We start from the raw sequence: 20,295 nt of genomic DNA, 5'->3' as shown, positions 1-20,295 counted from the left end.
ATGACCTGTTACATCAATCCCGTCAGTTTAAAGTCACAATTTATAAATTACCTAAAGAAAAAAAGGTCATTTAAGATTATTTTTTAACTTAACAAAAGAGTTAAAAGTTTTTTCACTCCTGAAGTCTGTCTGACCTAAGCCCTTTTATAATTTAGTCCTAAGAGGAGGCATGTTCAGGAGTTGAAAAAAACCAGAGAGAAAAACACAATCACAAACCATTTGCCAGTGACAAAGGAGTCAGCAAACTGTTGGAAAACAGAGAGAGCTTGTAATAATGAAAAAAGGACAGAGTTTTATAACCAATCACTTATTTTCTTTTAAAAACACATAACCACATTAAGTTTTTGCTTTATACAACCATCTAGAAACTACAAAACAGTACCACATTGTGCATTTAACCTACTTATCAAGAAGGGAACTCCACACTTCGTAAGAATTCTACCCATATAAGGAAAAAGGAGACAGCTAACAGCATAGTCACAGATACAACATGAGTCCAAGCAAGCATCAATTCTTTGACGTCACCTTTTCCATTTACCAGAGTAGAGAGAGTAAGAAAGAAAGCAAGGGAGAAAAAAGAGGGAAAGAAGCACCCACAGAGGACTAATCACATTCCATAGTTACTTTTGACAACTATAGGTCAGGGTTTCATAGAATAGTATCATTTGACCAACACAATGTGGTAGGGGGTGAAAGGAAACATGAGTAGAGGAAGAGGGTTTGAAAAAAAAAGATACATTTTACACCCTACTTCCCTCCTAAATACTCTTCATTGATACAAGCTTCTGTGCTAATCTGGAAAATAGCAAGAAATTAATCTTTGCAATGTGATCAAGCTTAAGAGTTCTGCTCTTTTTTAAAACAGCGAGTGGCTCACATTTTTATAGTTCAAAACAGTAACAATGTCACGATCAATTACTCTTTTGAGATTCCCCACAATCTTTCTGATTGATTATTCCCACCATGCTGGTGTTGCTACAGGACAATCGGGAGAGTGGATGGGGACTTCAGAGATCACGATAAAGGGTGAATGAGATGGAATCCTTGCTCTTCCTTAGAAGTCCATGTCTTTCTCCATCTGGTTGGTGGTAGCACAGAGCAAAGGGTATAGGAAGAACTAAGGTAATATGGTGGAAGCTTAGTCAAGTAACTGGGTTGAAGGTATACAGATGAGACTGTGTAATTAGCAGACACTCGGAATCAAAGGCAAACAATTGGTTATTTGATTGTCCTTCTTAGGTTGATGGCACCATTAAAAAAAAACTGAAGGTAGCTTTGATTTAATAAAATAAACCAAAGGTCTGCTACAAGGAAACATACATTACATGAGAATTACTATACTGATCCTCTTAGGGGAAACTCTGATCTCAGCCCTCTTTCTTCCTCTTCCACGGTAAGTAAGCTAATGCATTCTGGAAGGCTATTTTAAGGGGTGACTCAATGAGTTTTGCCAATTCATACAAGAAAGGCATTATGAGCCATTCTGATTAGCAGGCTCCTCTCCATTCCCAGGCAAACTTCTCATAGTGCTCAAATTAAGCTCTTCCAAATCTAAGATGCTTTTTCTTTTTCATATTTGGTGGGCAGAATGTGGTTTAATGCTAGTAAAATGATTAGTTTTGTAGCACTGATGAGCACAAATTTCTTATGCTTTAATATAATCAACTCTATCCCACATTACCACTGTGCTCTGACATTGTATAGATTGAAATTCAATGCAGTAAGCTAGCTTTTAAGATTTACTATCACTGATAACTCAAATGCAGAAATGTATGTTCCAGTAATTTATAAAATCTCACCTTAACTCCCTCTGCTTCAGCTTATCATCGCAAGCCAAAAATAAAATCTAGATGCATCATAAACAGAAGATGAACTAAGCTGATAAATTTGATTGAGCCTTCACCTGACTTTTTCTGAAGTTCTACCAGAACTTTTATTGTCTTAACCCAGTGACTACAGATCTTATATGTAATGGTATTATTGACTTTTTACTTAGATTAGGTAGCAGCCTGGTGTTTTTGCAGTTGAGAAAGCCATAGATTCAACATGATTATTTTTAAATCTGAGAAGCTATCTTAATTTAAAATAATTTAAATGCTATATAGCAAGAAGTACTAACTTTTTAGAAAAGGCAAATTTTATGCAATTTATTAAAGAAAATACCTTGGAATTTGCTTACCAAATAAAGTGCAACAACTTTAGAGAATTCTAAATTTTTGAATAAAATAATGCCACGGATAGGGTTATTTTCTAAATTATTTTCCTTAGACTAAGAAATTTCTCTACTCATTACTTAGAAAATCACATTTGGCATAAAGAACTACTTCCTGAATAACGCGAAGTAATGGAAAAAGATGGCAGGGAAATAAAGGCAGGTCTCTACCAGCTACAAAACCACCGAAGGGAGACACAGCAAGGCATCATCTCTATGCCACGGAGCTCACAGACCTTCCTAACTGCCCTGCATCTGTTTCCAAGTTCTAACATCCTCCCTCTCTTCTCGTGCCATGGCCACAATTACTTTATTTCTCTTTAACTAATGCCTATATGATTCAGTAATAGATTATTTTCTTTGATTCTTAATTTGTATTAATTTACCTGATAAGAAAGGATGAACTGCTTTCTCTAGTTATCATGAATATATTTCGGTCAAACCATGATGGATTTTACTTCTAGTAAAATCTCGGTTCATTTCTTAGAACTGTGATGTTGAGAATATTGGGAAGCCATGGATCCTAGGGGCTGGGCCCCATTTTCCTTCTTTAAGAGTCCACATAGGTTATTGCTGAGGTGGCTGGCATTCTCTCACATCATTGCTTCTGAACTGGAAGCACTTTCTTAGGGAGAAAAATGGTAGATGCTGGAAAAGAAAGTTGCACATGGGTTTTCAACTTCTTTCCAATCTTGAAAACAATCTAATTAATAACCTAATTAATCTTTGATTATTTTGTTGTCTCTCTGTATAAAATCATCACCTATTCCATTTTAATGGTACAGGCATCCTTAAATATAGGCGCACATTTGTGCATAGAAAATAAGCCACTCTGTCTTCTAGTTTCTCTACACACGTCAATGCTTTCCACACTATCTATGATAAAATGAAAGATGAACTTTATTCTTTTGCTTATATTTCCTTTACATTCCTTTGGGGAGTATTTTAACTATCAGAAGTTGTGTAATTCTCAAATAAAATACAATTAGATTTTCTAAACCTAAAATCAGATGGAGTTTTACCTTTGGTTAGATTGCTGTTCCTTTTAAGTGGCTCTGTGATACTCATTTCCTAAGAGTCCTGTTGAGCGTTTCAGTGCACAGGAGTCTCCAGTAAAACTTTAGGGAGGCCATAGCATTCACAACTGCTAGGACACAAAACACTTAGGAGAGAAAAATGCTCACTGCCTTTTTGGGAGGAAAAAAATTAAATGTATGTTCTGTCTCCCAAACTATTTTCTCCTGATGAGGAAGAGCCCTCTTTTCCCTTTACAGCTTTGGAAGGAACATCACGCTGTGTGTGTGTTTGAACACATATTTAAGCGTCTGTCATGGTAAGCTGAAAGTTATGTAAGCCTTATCATTTCAGAACAGACTATGCTAATAGGACAAATACACCAGAAAGGAAATACATTCTAACATTATATTATCTATGAATAAATAATACTGATCAGGGCCCAGAATCATAACAGTTGAAGACAGACCAGATTGGCCATAGGACACACTTAGTTCATATGCCAAAAAATCAACTGCAAGATTTCATGTGTCATTATATAGGTTTACTAATAAAGACTGAAACTGATCATTCAAATTGCTCTGGATACACATTAGTACCATCAGTTTTATTTGTATAAGAAATTAATGGTCCACTGGACTTATTTATATAACTCAGTAATAATTAACTGCTATTTCCTGACAGACCAGTATTATTTCCCCCATAGTTTTAAAGTACAAAAACAATAGTTAGGAAAAAAATCTCAAGTATAAATAATGCAAACCTTTAACCTATTAAGGGGCAATAACTTGTTAGCACTGATTATTATAAATGATTCAATTTATTTAAACTGAAAAATAAAACTCAGTAATTAAACTTTTCCTCTTCAGTTTTGGGACAAGGGACATGCTTGGTAAAACACACACACAAAAAGCAAAGCAATCAAAGCCAAAAAGGGGTATGATATCTCAGAAAAAAAAAAACACCTCTATTCAGAAAGGGAACACTGTGGAAACTTTTCAGAATAAAGCTGGAAGAAATTCCTTAAAAATAAACTATTTGTCCATTAATTGATAGAATTCTGGTAGTCAGAGTAATTGTAATATAATCTCTTGAAATCATGACCAGGATGAGTAAAAACGGGTGATGTGTGGGAGAAGCGCTGACGGTAAAAGGGTGTATTAAGGGGCGGTAACCATTTGTTTTGAAGACTAAGTAACTGATAACAGCTGCCCTTCTACTCTTTTGTTCCTTTGTCTAAAATTAAGCTGAAAATCACAGAAGTAATTTAGTTTCACACATCAACCGATGTCTACTTTGGAATCTTTATCTAGATCTGGGGGAAGGGAAGATTAAAATATATTTTACTTTTCTTGGTATTTATTATCAATTTTGTTAAATAACGAAATGCTAAATTTAATGCCAACCACATTCAAGAAAGTATAATCCCTTAAAGTTCTGGGACTTACTTGGGTTAGGGTTAGGAGCACAGGAAATTAGACAAAAAAGTGAAAATGGGCATTGTGTAGAGACCATGATAGTCTGAAATGTCTAAGAAAAATAAGCTTTTTGTGTATGACCAAGCTTAGACCCTGAAAAATTTTAAAGCAGGTTTTATATTATAGGACGGCATGAAATCCATGTTTATCCTTTAAAACTGCAGGGAGAAATGGCTGCCAAGGTCTGTTTTATCAGTGTAATGTGAAAGAGGAAAGCTAATTTGTTCTGTGCTCTCAAAAACATGGTTTCCCCAAGACAGACTTAATTTGATCACATTCTGGCTAAAGAAAGTAAGCCCGGAAGAAAAGCTATCCAATGAGGGTGTAGAGTCTCCGAAATAGCTTTGTTTCCTAATTTAGAATTAGTAAAGGTTATATTTCAATTACTCTACATGCTGAAGCTTAACAAGGCATAACTTTTCGTTGTTATGGTTGGAGGACGTATGTGTTCCACACCTGCCCCTTAAAGGAACAAAAGTAATGTATTAGAACTCTTAGATACATTTCAACTGGCTGTGTGAAAGTGTATGGATGCTTTGTTACTAGAGACACGCTCAGAATTCTAAAGCAGCAGCAACTTAAGAAATCAGTAATAAAACTTTGGCTTAAAATTAAAAAGAAAGAAAAGAAAAGGTCCAACGGGTGCAAGTTGCCTCATGAGAGAGGTATTGTGGACTAAACCCTCACAAACACTATCCAACATTAGTTTCCCCGTCTTCTTTCACTGTTATCACCTTCATTGCACAGGAGTTACAGCATTCTTTTATGGTTAAGTTTCATAAATAATGAGAAAACTATATGTAACAAATACATCGTATTTCCCACCCACCCAGCAACCCTCCCCCAAATAAGAAAAGTTACATCAAATTAAAAAGTAGCTTCATGAACGAAGGTACTGCTCCAAGTTGCACTTTTCCTGCAAGTGCGGCCAGTGCTTTTGCGCGCTGGGTATGAAGGAAAGGAAAACATTCTCCACATACACTGACAAAAAATTTAAAAACCACGTCCGGTTTCAACCAGTCAAAACCGGGCCAAGCAGAAGCCAAAGTATCTCAGTACCATCCCGGCAGAGGGTCCTTGCAATGCCTGTTCTTCATCCTGATAGGTTTCGGTGTCCTTGTTGTTGTAAACAATCCGCAAGATACTGTTTTTGTTCCTTAAAATGTCCTCTGATTGGCAAAATGAAGTAAATATTTGTTTTAAAAATAGAAAATGAAAATTAAACCAAAAGAACAGAAACACAGTGAGCTTGTTTGGAGTCCATAGGATCCGATCTGGAAGAGCTCGGAAAGTGTGTCACGTGTCTTCTCCTGTTTTCGGCTGGAAAGGTGCTGGAGGTTGCGTTGGTCGAGGAAAGAGTTGTGGAGTAGGAAAACCAGGGGCGTTAATCTAGACTTCAGAGGATTCAAGTGTTAGCTTCGTCATCTGTGTCTTCTATCAATACCTTAGTGTCACGAGTCTTGGACCTGGCAGTAGGAAGGGGGGAAAGAGCAAAACAGAGCACTCAGTCCATTACTAAAGCACAAACGCATGCATGGCATCAGGTCCACTTCCAGTCTTACCAGACAGGGGCTACGCACTGCACCAGATGGACTGTTCCTGGAGTCTCAAGTTCAGTTTAAGGTATTACTAGGGAAACACCAAGAAACCGGATTGCAACCAGAGGAAGGTAGTAAGAACAACGGCAAGTCACATGAACAGAGAGAGTAGTGTTTTGGAACAAGAAGATCTGAGTTTGAGTGCTGACTTTGATTTTATGCTGTATCTATCTAACTTCTGAGTGCCAATTTGCATCTCTGTAAAGCAGTAATAACAGCACATGTTACACATAATGCTACTCTCACCTCACTGGGATAGTTTGAATATCGAGTAAGAAAATGGATGTACAAAGCATCAGTAGAGCATTTAACAAATACAATGAATTCTGACAGGAGGACAGAAATGCCACTTGAGGCACAACGAAAACCGGGAGAGTTAGTTAGCCTGCAGAGGACAAGTCCTAAGGAGAGGCATGGCAGGTGTCTTCAGTCGACTAGTATGATGTGGAAGAGGGAGGAGACTGTTATCTTTAAAAAATACGTTACTTATTTATTTTTAGAGAGCAAGGAATGGAGGGAGAAAGAGAGGGAGAGAAACATCAACGTGTAGTTGCCTCTTGCATACACTCTACTGAGGACCTGGCCGAAAACCCAGGCATGTACCCTGACCCGGAATCAAACAGGCGACCCGGCGCTGAATCCACTGAGCCACACCAATCAGAGTAGAGACTGTTATCTTAAAGAGCCCAAGTAGGATCAACTGGTTGAAGTTATAGTGAAACATATCTCAGCCCCACATAAGCTATCTATCATGGTGACTATCCAACAATAAAATCACATGCCTCATGTAATTATAAACTTCATTACCACTGACGATTATCAATCAGCATAAGATGACCACCTCTTCAGGATGCTGTGGAAGAGATTTCTTCATTGAATGAAAAATGGGATTAGCCCTGGCTGGTGTGGCTCAGTGGACTGAGGGCCAGCTTGTGAACCAAGGAGTCACAGGTTCGCTTCCCAATCAGGGCAGATGTCTGGGTTGTGGGACAGGTCCCTAGTGGGGCATGTGAGAGGCAACCATGTATTGATGTTTCTCTCCTTCTCTTTCTCTCTCCCTTCCCGTCTTTGTAAAAATAAATAAATAGATAAATAAATCTTTAAAAAGAAAAAGAACATTAAAAAAGGAATTAGATAATATTTTTTAAAGGCAATTTTATTTTCTTTTTTAAAGATTTTATTTATTTATCTTTAGAGGGTAAGGGAAGGAGACAGGGAGAGAAATATCAATGTATGGTTGCCTCTTGTGCACTCCCTGCTGGGAACTGTCCTGCAACCCAGGCATGTGCCCTGACTGGGAATCGAACCACGATCGTGTGCTCAATCCACTGAGCTACACCAGCCAGGGCCAGGAATTAGATAATATTATGAAAATATTCTGCAATCGATGAGCCTCATGACGTGAAAGTGGTATCTAGTGAAGTAGGTATTATTATTCCTCTTTGACAGAGGTGGAAACTGACTTTCAGAAAAGTTAAGGACAAGTTACAGGTTGCATGAGTCCCAAAATACTCAAATCCAGACTTTATTTTAGATGCCCTGTTCTCTCCTTGCTTATAACCTGCTCTACTATTCTAAACATCTTCCTCTGGTTGCAATTTAGTACTCCAGTGTTTTTCCACAAATACCTGAAATTGAACATAACCTATTGCCAAAGGGCTTCCTTGTTTTGGAAACGGGAAAAGTGCAGGTTTAGGCTGCCCTCTGCTGGTAACTAATAAAGATTAGATTTTCAAATTTAGGAGCTCAGTGAGATGACGACCTGCAGCATTGTCTTCGGCCTTTCCTGGCATTTATCTGCTGACCCCACCGGTGCCCACACCCTCTCCTCCCGCTTCCTTGCTGTAATGTCATGCTTTGTGTTTTGAAGTTCTTCCTACTGACCCTTGACCACCCCTTTTCTGCCCCTTTCATTGAGTTTTTCCCTTGCCTGTGTTGGTTCCCTAAGGCTTCGTGCCTCGCTCTTTTCCCCCCCTACCTTCTTCTCTTCGGAGAATTTCCAAATGCTACCTAAAACTTGGGCAATTCATACTCTGTTCCTCTACATGTTATCATTATCCCCTTATTTTCTACTTTCTTGTATTCCTTTTAGTCTTACTGTAAGCATTCTAATCCAAATCCTTGTTGTCCCATACTTCAAAATACTGGAAAGTATACATTGCAGCACCACTAAATCTTACAAAAATACCACTTTCATTCTTCTATGAAAAGATTCTCTGCGACTCTTGCCTGCCTACACGATCAAGCTTGTACTTTTCAGCATTTTACAGTCACACTTCATCCATTCAGCTAAATTTTCTTGCTACAGTCCTAGTCACGGGGCTTCTTCCTGCCCCTCACCCCCACCACTGTCTTCACCGTGCCTCAGGCCTGTTCAAACTCTCCCGTATCCTTTAGAAAGCTGCTCATGCCTGACTTTAAGTCTTCTCCTTCATTCCAATCCACTGTGATATATACTATCTCTAAATTTCAGATGTAGCCACATTATATCCTACATTTATTGTTATTTTTAGGGCCATATAAAGTCAATGACTGATAAAAATGCTATTGCAGGTATTTAGGAAAAAAATTAAAATAGCTTTTAAGTACTTACTGAGCTCTTTCTGTGAGGAAACTGGTCTAAATCCCACATTACAACAAATTCAACCCACTTAACCACCCTATGAACAGGGGCCATTCCGATCCCAACCAACAGCTGAGGGCCAATCTGCACAAATTAAGTTCTTTGGTGGAGGCCACACAGATGGCAGAGGCAGAGCCAGGATTCCTGTGGTTGGTAACTTGAAAATTCATTGTATACAAAACATACTGAGCTCTGGCTGGTGTAGTTCAGTGGATTGAGCACGGGCCAGCGAACCAAAGGATTGAGGTTCGATTCCCTGTCAGGGCACATGCCTGGGTTGCAGGCCAGTTCCCAGCAGGGGACGCATGAGAGGCAACCATGCATTGATATTTCTCTCCCTCTCTCCTTCCCTTGCCCTCTAAAGATAAATAAAATTTAAAAAAAAACATACCGAGGAGTCAAATAAATTATTCTCAAACAAATTTTCCCCATTGTACTTATAACCCTAAATCAGTGGTCATTAATTAATGTATTAATGTCATTTTACTCTGTGTGCTCACTAAGACATTCTACAGGTTGGATCATATGAAATTATTGTTACTGCTGTTTTTTGCAGGTGAAAAATGATCGCCAGCCATTTCACTTGGTTCACCCTGAGAGCATCTTAGCTCCAGTGCATTAAAACTGGAATGAAATTCATCTCCCAGAAGCAGAAGCCACACATACTGAGAAGTGAGGTGAGGCCGGCGCAGGGATATGCTCTGGCTGTTCTTCCACGGTCGGTTCTTCTGGCGGTTCCGAACTCCGTCCTCCTGGTCCATCATCTGCTCTAGAAGTGTCTGATCGTCAGCGTTCAGAGGGGCCACAGAGATGTCCCGCACAGCACGGAATTCACCACAGTTATTCAGATGTTCGTTCTCCAAGCGGAAGAAGTTCCACACAAATCGCCTTAGCACAATGGAATAGAGTAGGCAAGTTACTTATAAAAAGTGAACGCACTACTGTAACCTGTAAACCTTCCTGTAGATCCTGTTTCCACACACAGCAGCAAAAAACAAGGAGGCAAGGGTTAGAATATTAAACTAAATTAGGAAAAGATGGCACGGAAAGGGGGTAGGGGAACAAGAGTGAAGCAGGCAACGGGAAGGGACTCGTGGAATGCAGTTGCATAATACTCATTCTTTCAGTTTACCCAACATGTATTTACTGGGTGTCTACAACATGACAGGAAAAGGCACTGAACGAGACGGACCAAGCCTCTGTCCTGATGGGGTATGATTTCTAGTGACAGAGACAGAGTAAGTAATCAGGTAATGGTAAGTGCGCTAAAGAAAATAAAGCAGGGCAAAGGGATAGAGCATGCTTCTCTGAAGAGATGGCATCTAGCAGAAAGTGAATGGTGCAAGGAAGAAAGTCATGTAAAGTCCCGAAGAAAGTGTCCTAGGCAGACGGAACAGCGAGTACAGGCCCCAGGCTGGAAAGGCCTGTGGCGTGCTGAAACAACAGAAGGTGGTCAGCAGGGTTGGAGTGGAATAGGGAGGCTAAAATGGCAGGGCATGAACATGGCGAGGTGGAAAAGAGCCTGGACCACAGAGGGCCTTCGTGCCACAGTAAAGAGTTTAGATTTTAAATGTGATGGAAAACCAGGTGAGTTCTGACCAGAAGAATGATATGCTTTGTGTTGAAAAGTCACTCTATTTGTTGCACTGTGAACAGATGAGAGGGAGGCAAGAGCAGCTGCAGGAAGACTAAGCAGTTGCAGTTGTCCAGGGAAGAGAGAGAAACTTCGATGAAGGTGGGAGTGACAGAGGCGACGAGAAGCAGGCAGACCAGGGATTTATTTATGAAGATGGCACTGACAGGACTTTCTGGGATGTGAGTGTTCTTGGGTCTTGGACTCAGGATATGGTGACACCATTTACTAAAGATCTGGGTTGTTCCTATCAGGCTAGAGCCACTAGATATCCAAGGTGGGATTCGGTTGCTGGGTGAACATGAGTCTGCAGTTCAAGGGCGAGTCAGGGCTGGAGACAACAAAAAGGCAGTATTTCAAGTCCTGGGCTTAGGAATAATGTGAGCAGAGGAAAGATGAGGGCAAAGGAAGGGGAAAAACCAGTGAAGGCGTTGAGAGGGAATAGTTATTGAGACAGAAGAGTATATTAAAAAAAAAACCCGGTGAAGAAAGTGCTTTGCTGAGAGGTAAAATAAGTAGAGAACTTAATCTAGCAAAGTAAAGAGGCCGTATGATCCAGGAGCATACATTCTGGGAAACTGTCTACATTCGAATCATGGCTCCACCACTTACTAGGTATCATAGCCTTGGATGAGTTACTTCACCGATGCTTCAGTGTCACCAAATGGAACAGTAACTACCTACTTCACAGGATGTTGTGAGCATTCAATAAGTTAATACATGTAAAGGGCTTGGAACTGTGCCAGGTACCCAGTAGGTAATACATAGGTGTTTGATATTACTATAGATTATTACCAAAAGTGACTTAGTATTGAGCACTGGGAAAAACACTTGAGTTGAATTAAAGGGACATGGGGGGCAGAGTGAAAGAATGGAGACAGGAAGCACAGACATCTCTTACCTTGTTGTAAAGGAGAGCAAAAAATGGGTGCTAGCTGGGGGAGGAAAGGAGATTCGGGAAAGTTTCTTTGCTTTTGTTTTAAATGGGTGATAGAACATCTGATTGTGTTAAACAAAAAAACATTTAAAGAAATAAAATAAGAATGAAAAAGTAATTGAGGTTTTTTTTAACTAAAAAGCCTTAATCTATAAAGCAGCATACATGAAAGAGAAGTAAGGGGATGGGGGAGGGCCTGGTGGTGACGAAGAGTCTGGGAAGGAGAGGGGATGACAAGCGCTTTAGAGAGCGCTGACAAGAACAAATACACTGTTCCCAGAGTCAGTCTTTACCTGTCAGGTTCATTTTTGTTTCTAGGTTCTACCTTATTTTATCAGGCCATCCTGCTAAATGCACCCATCCTGACACAGAGGAATGTTACATACCTGGTCTGAAAATATCTTTATTTCACTTTCATTTGTGAAACATATTTCCACTGGGTAAAGCATTCCAGATAGGCAGCATTTTCTTTCAGAATACTGATAATACCATTTTAGTGACTCCTGACTTTCCCTGTTGCTCTTGAGAAGTCAGTTGTCAATTGAACTGCCACTTTTTAGAAGATAATTCTTTCCTTTGGGAGGCTTTGTTTTTAAATAAATGTTTAAGTTCTACCACAGCATACACATATAACAGTGTGCACACAGTAACTGTGCAGCTTGTTATTATAAAGTGATCACACTGCGTAACTGCCTCTCAGAAGTAAGAATGTAACATTACCTTACACCAAAGAAGCCTAAATTTATAGTCCCCTATGTTATCATTTAGGAAATTCACCAATTTACCTTTCATGTTTAGCTCTGCAATGCACCTGAAACCGATTCTGCATACAGTCTGCTGCAGGAGATTCATCCCCGCCCCACATTGGTTGTAGTTGATTCAAAATCATTATTAAAAGATCTGTTTTTCTCTAGTTACTCAGCCACCTTTGTCATAAATTAGGTAGTATCAATAACGTGTATGTGGATGTTTGGATTTCCTAGTCTGTTTCAGTGGACACTGTCTTTGCTTCACCAACACCAGATGTTGTCTTAGTTACTGTAACTATATAATAAATCCTGATGTTAGAGAGGGTAAGCCCTTACCTCTGTTCTTTTCAAGACGGTCTTAGCTTTTTTGATCCTTACTATTTCCATATAAATTATAGAGCTGGCTTGTCAATTTCACACACATACATATTTCACTAAATTTATTCCTATGTATTTGATATATTCTGATGTTATTCAAAATGGTATGATTTTCAAAATTTTCATCTTCTAGTTTGTGACTTTTCTTGAATGCTAATTTACTTTTATATCAATTCTGTACTCAGGGACACAGCTACATTCATTTTAATAGTGTATTTGTATATTCTCTTCAATTTCTACATATGCAATCATGTCATTGGTAAATAATTATACTTTTGTTTTTTCCTTTTTAACCCTATACTGCCCCACCTCACTGCACTAGCTATACGTATATGCATGGTGCTAAATGGTGCCAGAAGGCATATTGGTCACACTTCTGATCTCAAGGGAGAGCTTACAGTGTTTTACCATTAAATATGATGTTGTTTACCTTTTTTGTAAATAACCTACTTTTTCATAAATAGGTACTGACTTATTTCATTAGTGTTTTCTGCATATATTGAGGGTTTTCCTCCTTTATTCTATTAATCTGGTGAGTTATGCAGACTGATTTTTAAATGTTAAATGATTTAAATATTCATCTTACATTCCTAGAATGAACCTAACTTGTTTGTGATGTATCATCCTTTTTATAGATTGTTAGATTCATTAGCTCATATTCAGAATTTCTGCATCTCTATACATGAGACAGACTGGTTTTCTTGAAATGTCCCTGTAGGTTCAGATATCAAAGTCACGTGGCTTAATAAAATGAACTTGGAAGTGCTCCTTTTATTGCCACTTTTCCCTGGAAGAATTTCTGTAAAACTGATCATATTTCCTCCTCATATATTTGGAAGACTTTCCTGGGCCTGTAGTTTTCTTTGTGGGGAAGATTTTAATATGGATCTAATTTCTTTAATAGATATAAGGCTATCTGATTTTCTATTTCTTCTTTAATGGTTTTGGTAAACTGTGCTTTTTGAGGAATCTGTCTATTCATCTTTATTTTTAAACTTATTGGCATAAAATTATTCAGTATCATCTTAATCTTTTAAAAAATCTTCAGTGATTTTTACAGTTGTAATTTGTGCCTTCTTTGCTTTTTGGCTTGATCTGTCTGTCCTGTTTAGACATTTTATCAATTTTATTAATCTTTTTAAAGAACTTAGGCTTTGTTCATTTTTCTCTCTTGTATGTTTGTTTTCTATTCCATTAATTTGTTCTTTATATTTCCTTTCTTCTTTCTTTTAGGTTTGATTTTTAAATTTTTCTAATTTCTTGCACTGTACACTTTTCTAATATATACATCTAAGGTTATGCAATACCTTCTAACTATGGCTTTAGCTGCAATCCACATCTTCTTTCATCACATTTTCAATTTCTTTCTGTTCAAAGTATTTTTTAATTTCCATTTTAATTCAACTTAGACCCATGGGTTATTTAAACATGTACTGCTTAACTTCTAAGCATTTGGGAATTTTCAGGTATATTTTTGTGATTTCTAATCCTCTAAAATTTCCTTTATGGCCCAACATAAGGCTAATTTTGTTAAATGTTCTACATGCATTTGAAAGAATGTGTATTTAGTAGTAGTTGTATGCAGGGCCCTGCATATGTCGATTAGGTCATGTTGGTTAACTTACTACTTGTTTATTACTGAGAAAGGTATATTAAAAATTTCCCCTAAAATTATAAATTCATCTATTTCTATTTTTAGCACTGTCATATTTATAAGCTATGTTATTGGGTGCATACAAATTTGAACTGGCTATCACAATTGAATCTCAAGTCTTTCTGGCAAATTTCTTTAGCGCAAAATTGACTTTAGGGCTCTACGCATGTGGGGTACACCTGCTTTCACTTAGATTTGGGGCTATCTTATCAGATCACTAATGTTTTTAGGAAGACTTAAAACATTCCAGCACTATTTTGTTTGTTGGTTTCTAGTGAGAAAGTTGGGCTGACAAATTATAAAAAATGATTCTCAAAAGATTTTAATGTCTAAGGCTTTGTGCTTCCCCATTGTACTCATGGCCCTTCTGATGGAGCCCAATTCTGAAAAAGCTGATATGTCATCATCATTACTTACTTAACTTTGTAAGGCTTAATCTCTTAGTCTTGTAGGATTTTCCAGCTCCAAGGGTGACATTGAGACAAGTTGTAAAATTTAAGCTTTTCAAGTGTAAGTTGTAATACATGTTAATTCAGACATCTTTTAGGTAAAAAGCATCTCTGATAAACTGTTCAGTAGTTTGCTTACCGGAAAACCTCAAGGGGAGCAAGGACAGTAGCAATGATGTCCCCAGAATGAGGCAACAAAGTCATGGAGGTAACTGAGATTTGGATAGTCCAAGCAAAGCGCAGTATCACGTCCTCTATGATGGCACAGTAGTAATAGGCCTGAGGAATAATAAGCAAATTGAGTAGCCCTATCATCATGCTTCACGCAAAGAAGTACAGCTATAATAGCAACAAGACTGGTACACATACCCCTTACTAACGAGCACAGGTTCAAGAAGAAAAAGAGCTTTACTCTATTTTATATTTTAAAAAGATTTCAAAAATTTAGTTTCATCTTCTTGAAGGGTATAATACTTACTCATTATGAAGCTTAACTAAATTTCAGTAACCATTTAACAAATATATTTCATTCCCATACTGTACAGTAGGCTCTCTTCTAGACCCACAAAATACAAGCCAGATGAGATCCCCAATCTGACTGACATTCTAACATGTATGTGATATGCTAATGACTCAATAGCTAATATTAGAAAAGATTAACAGGTTTATTAACTGTATTATTTGCTAACTGCTTTACCCTGTATTTGAAGGAGGTTTTGCCTTGCTTTTTTTAAAAAAGATTTTTATTTATTTATTTATCTTTAGAGGGGAAAGAGAGGGAGAGAAACATCAATGTATGGTTGCCTTTCTTGCATCCCCTGCTGGGAGTTGGCCTGCAGGGAACCAGCCTGCAACCCAGGCATGTGCCCTGACTGGGAACCGAACCTCGATCCTCTGGTTCGCCGGCCCGCACTCAATCCACTGAGCTACACCAGCTAGGGCTGCCTTGCTTTTTAATAACAGTAGGTGAAATTAAGCTTGGGTTTCACAAACATGGCTGAATTCAAAGTACATCCATTTCTACAAGGGGAAAACAGCACTCAACTAACCAATTCCAGGCACTGCTACCCAGTATTTAGGAGTACAGTGTTAGCCATCCATGTGGTGCATAAACTGCCAATGTGGATTTGCTCATTATTAATTTTGGAAAAATCAGCTTTTTAAATAACAAAAATTCTTCCTGGAACTGGGTGTGGTGCTCAACATTATGCACTGTTAATCCCTAGGAACTGATTCTAAGGTTCTTAGAGCCATGTTGTTAATTTTTAAATGAAGCTCCACTGAACTCCACATAAATTTTTCCCTTTTCGAGCGGAATGGGAATATTCCACTATTTACTTTTTCAAAACTGAAAGGGCTGTGGCTATTCAGAACATCTACAAATTATGATGTAGAAAAGCATATAATATATTTTCTAGGGCCATGAAATATGTAATAATAAAGAAATTGATTGAAAGATCCTATTCACTAGTTTTATTACACAGAAAACAGTTAAACAATTTAAAAGGAGGAATGGATTAACATTTACATAAAGATATAAACAGTTCAACTAAGCAATACATATAATAAGATATAAATGTGTTCTATTTCTCAGCCAGGCAAGAACCACAGGAGCAAGAAGGGACATACATTTGCTGGGCAACAAAGGGCCATTTTCACCTGAGCTCATGTCTGCTCTCTGACTTCTGCTTACATTACTGATTTTTTCTTTTTTAAAGATTTTATTCATTTATTTTTAGACAGAGGGGAGGGAGAGAAACATCAGTGTGTGGTTGCCTCTCACATGCCCCCACCCTGGGGACCTGGCCTGAAACCCAGGCATGTGCTGTGACTGGGAATTGAACCCATAACCCTTTGGTTCTCAAGCCAGCACTCAATCCACTGAGCCACACCAGCCCGGGGCTGACTTTCTTTTCAAATTAGATTTATGGAGGTATGTCTAGCATCTTGGTCATATATTCTAAGTTTGCATACTGAAATTTTTGCTACAGTTTGCATAAAAAGGATCACTATCAACAAATATCCCCTTTTCCGCCTTCATTTGCTTATATGAATTACCCTACATATCATCCTTCGAACCTACTCTACCATTTATCTCCAACCCTCACACTTGCAAACAGCCTTCCCTACTCAGAAACTGAGTATTACACATTCACGAAAGTACCATTTTGAGGTACTGGTGACATTTTGACATAGTATAAGATATTAGCGGCCTAACCTGTACTCTTCTCCAAATCACAGAATTTTCTCTTTTTTTTCAATTTTATTTCTTTATCTTTAGAGGGGAAGGGAAGGAGAGAAATATCAATGTCTGGTTGCTTCTCATGAGTCCCCCGCTGGGAACTGGCCTGCAACCCAGGCATGTGCCCTGACTGGGAATCGAACCACAATCATGTGGTTCGCAGGCCCGCGCTCAACACCAGCCAGGGCTTCCAATCACAGAATTTCCAAACTGGGAAGGGATCAAGAGATCACCTGGAGAACACCTGTGTTACAGGAGAGAAGACACTGTAGGCAGTCTGGTTATCTAGAGTTATGCAGCTGGAGAGCGAGCTCAGATTACAACTCACTCACCAAGATTCCCGGTTCATTGTTTAACTTCTTTTCAATATATGAGTTAGGATACTCTCAGTTTTTTGACTTTTTAATTCATTCTCTCATGTTGTTATTCATATATACATAAATCCTAAAATAACTCCTAAGGAATTATCCATGTATTTTCAGACTGAATTGTGTTGAAAGACACAGCTGGTTGAAAAAAATGAAAGCAGCAGCTTTCCTGACGCACACACAACCAGGCACTCGCTTTCCTGTGCCTTCACGGCACTGCTCACTCAAGTCAAGTATTTATAGACTCCTCCCACAAATGTTAAGTCTGCTATACTATGCAGGGCAGCCAGGGACAGGGACACCTAATAGGTAATTATAATATAATAATTATAATACAGTGCTAACTGCTGCAATGATACTTGCACAGGGTAAAATGGGATAGGATGAGTAACTAAATATGCTTAGAGAAAAAAAGAAAGGCTTCTTAGAGAAAGCAACACTAAAGAAGACCTTGAAAGGGGGGGAAAGAGAATTTGCAAGTCAGACAAAGGGGAGAGAGGGCATTTGAGTGGAAAGAATTGTATGTTCAAAAATAAATCATAAATTATAGTAAGCTGTTTCTCTATTTTAGTCTTTATTACATTGTATTACAATCTGTTTACTTATCTGTTTATAACATAGTTCATGGCCTCTATAAGAAGTAGAATTTCATTTTGCTTTCATTTTCTACAATAAACACCTGACATGTTTCTGCTGACTGAATGAATCAGTATTTTTTTAGTAAAGTTATTTTTTCTACATATATCAGGTTGCAATTAGGTATATACTGCAATGGGATTTAGCTGGTGATATACCTTGTTCTGTTTTTTTAAACAAATGCAAACACTGTACATACTTTTTGGGGGTATACGATCTCTTCTCGGAGGAAGGTGTTTTCTCCTGCATTCTTATCAAAGAGGCCCCAGTCCATCTTCAGGTCCCAGATGAGGGTGTAGCAGGAACTGATGATACAAAAGACAACCCACAGATAAAAGAACACCACGGTGTCTGAGTGACCTCGTTCTGGAGAAAGGGAAGAGAAAGGGAAAATTACTAGATCCATGTACAATTCTTCATTAAATAAAACTGATTAAAGAACAGAGTTTTTATACAGTTCCATAAAAGAAGTAAGATAGCAAGTTAAGATTCTAAACAAATATCACTAGTAGGATCACTGTCTCACAAACGTTAAAAAAAAAAAACCCGAATCCCCTGAAGTCCCAACCAGTTGACAAACTCATAAAATTTGTACAAATGTGCATTTGGAGTTTTGGAGGCTGTTGTTCAATACACAAAAATCCAAATAATTGCAATGCAGGTTTCTAATACTATAAAAGATGTCATTTTTAATTTCTGCCATTAGGTGGCAGCTTAGGGTCAAAAATGAAAAACACGAAACACCACTAACAAGCAAATGTACTTCATTTGCTTCAAAAAATTCCTGGATTGTTTTCACTTTAGAACATTTCCTTCATACACTTAGATCTTGTCAATACTTACTGTGATGGCAATCAGATCATTTTCTAGATAAAATACCAGAAATTTATCCTTAAGGACATGTATAAAAGCAAATTTCTCTCAAACCGTAAAGCAAAGCATGATATTTTGCTTCTTACAGAGGTTAGTGATACAAAAGCCCAATGTGACTTTATGATTGGAACACTATAAAGTAACTTTTGGCTTTTACTGAGAATATAAGATGTGCTTTATCAGAATAATAAAAATAATTTGCAGATGTACCTATATAATTTAGTCTTTTCTCCCCGACTTAAGTGCTTCATATGTTCTCTAATGAAGTTCTTTGTTAAGTTTGAGAGTTATCATATTATTCATGTTTTCTAGGTGCAAGATATAGGCATGTTAACTACTAATATGGTCCTTATTCAGCAGGGAAAAAAAGGTATAAAACATCGAATTCAAAGAAAGTTTAAATGTTGGTTAATTTCCCAAAGGCTTAGAAAGTAAACGATGTATCATGCATTATCCACAACACTTTTTATTAAAATAAGCAAGTATTATTAATCATTTTAAGGTATTAAAGTGTTAAGTACAGTATGATTCAAAGGCACCCTCTGGCCATTTATAATCTAGTTAAGTGAAACAACATTTGTTATTGATGATAAATTTGAACTCAAAATGAATTATAAACAAAGGACTATGAGAACATCAAGGAGAACTGGAATGCTTCCAACAGGAGGAAATAAGAGGAAGTAGCATTTGAGTTATTTCTAGAAGGATAAATAAATAGGGCTGTAAAAGTCAGGCAGATGAGTCAAGGCCATTCAAGGTTGAAGGAAGATAAAGAAAAGGCATGAGGGTGGGAAACTGCAAGATGTATTTGAGAAGCTGCAAGTAATCTAAATCTAGCATGGGCCAAATACAGGAGGTGCAAGGGGACGGGGATGAGCAGAAGTGAGGTGGGAAAGACACTGTGTAAATGACAGTGAACAGAATGCCTTCTTGGGCCTTAGGATCAGATCTGTATTTTAGAAAAATAACTGGTTGGCAGGTTGCTTGCATCAGAATTAGTTGGTTAAAAAACATCTCAGACCTCCAGTGTTGTGTAAGTCAGTTCTTACTAGCTCACGAGAGCAGAATATTAAATTTTCAGAAATGTTGTAAGCTGGTTGTTAAACATGATCATTATTAAAAAGTAAACAACATAAACTTACAATCAGTTATTAAAACAAAGGTAGTAAAAACTCAAAATTCATCACTTCCTAATTATTTCACCAAATTTTGCTATCATTATTCTTACAGGTTATATATGTTTACTGTATCTATATGATGGAAACACTAGACAGTGTTATCCATTTTTCCCAACATTCAATGTTATCATCTTAATAGCTTGCAACTGGCCATGGAGGAAGTATTCACACCATGGAAATCTGCAAGCACTGCAAACCAGTGCTCCCTCTCAGCACTCCCACCCAAGAACTGGTGTGCTGAACATGTACCAGCACACTACCGTTCAGCTCCTT

General features: G+C 37.9%; 1 protein-coding gene across 2 annotated transcripts in view; it reads right to left on the bottom strand.

The window, feature by feature from the left end:
* Positions 1–20,295, bottom strand: part of XPR1 (xenotropic and polytropic retrovirus receptor 1) — a 150,790-nt gene that overhangs the window by 915 nt on the left and 129,580 nt on the right. The window contains exons 12-15 of one of the 2 annotated variants that reach the window (XR_005064837.1): positions 18,171–18,337; positions 14,865–15,004; positions 9,592–9,813; positions 2,599–6,170 (exon numbers count right to left, since the gene is read on the bottom strand). Coding sequence is in view for 1 of the 2 variants with exons in the window: in XM_037034977.1 (XP_036890872.1) it covers positions 6,110–6,170; positions 9,592–9,813; positions 14,865–15,004; positions 18,171–18,337 (590 nt within the window). In the remaining variant the exon portion in view is untranslated. Of the gene's footprint in view, positions 1–114; positions 6,171–9,591; positions 9,814–14,864; positions 15,005–18,170; positions 18,338–20,295 lie in introns of those variants that run through there. The other variant, XM_037034977.1, reaches the window with a different exon arrangement.

Source organism: Sturnira hondurensis, unplaced genomic scaffold (genome assembly GCF_014824575.4).
Source record: "Sturnira hondurensis isolate 20B ecotype Veracruz unplaced genomic scaffold, ASM1482457v3 Scaffold0022215, whole genome shotgun sequence".
NCBI lineage: Eukaryota > Metazoa > Chordata > Mammalia > Chiroptera > Phyllostomidae > Sturnira > Sturnira hondurensis.
This window is presented reverse-complemented; position numbering and strand designations above follow the sequence as displayed.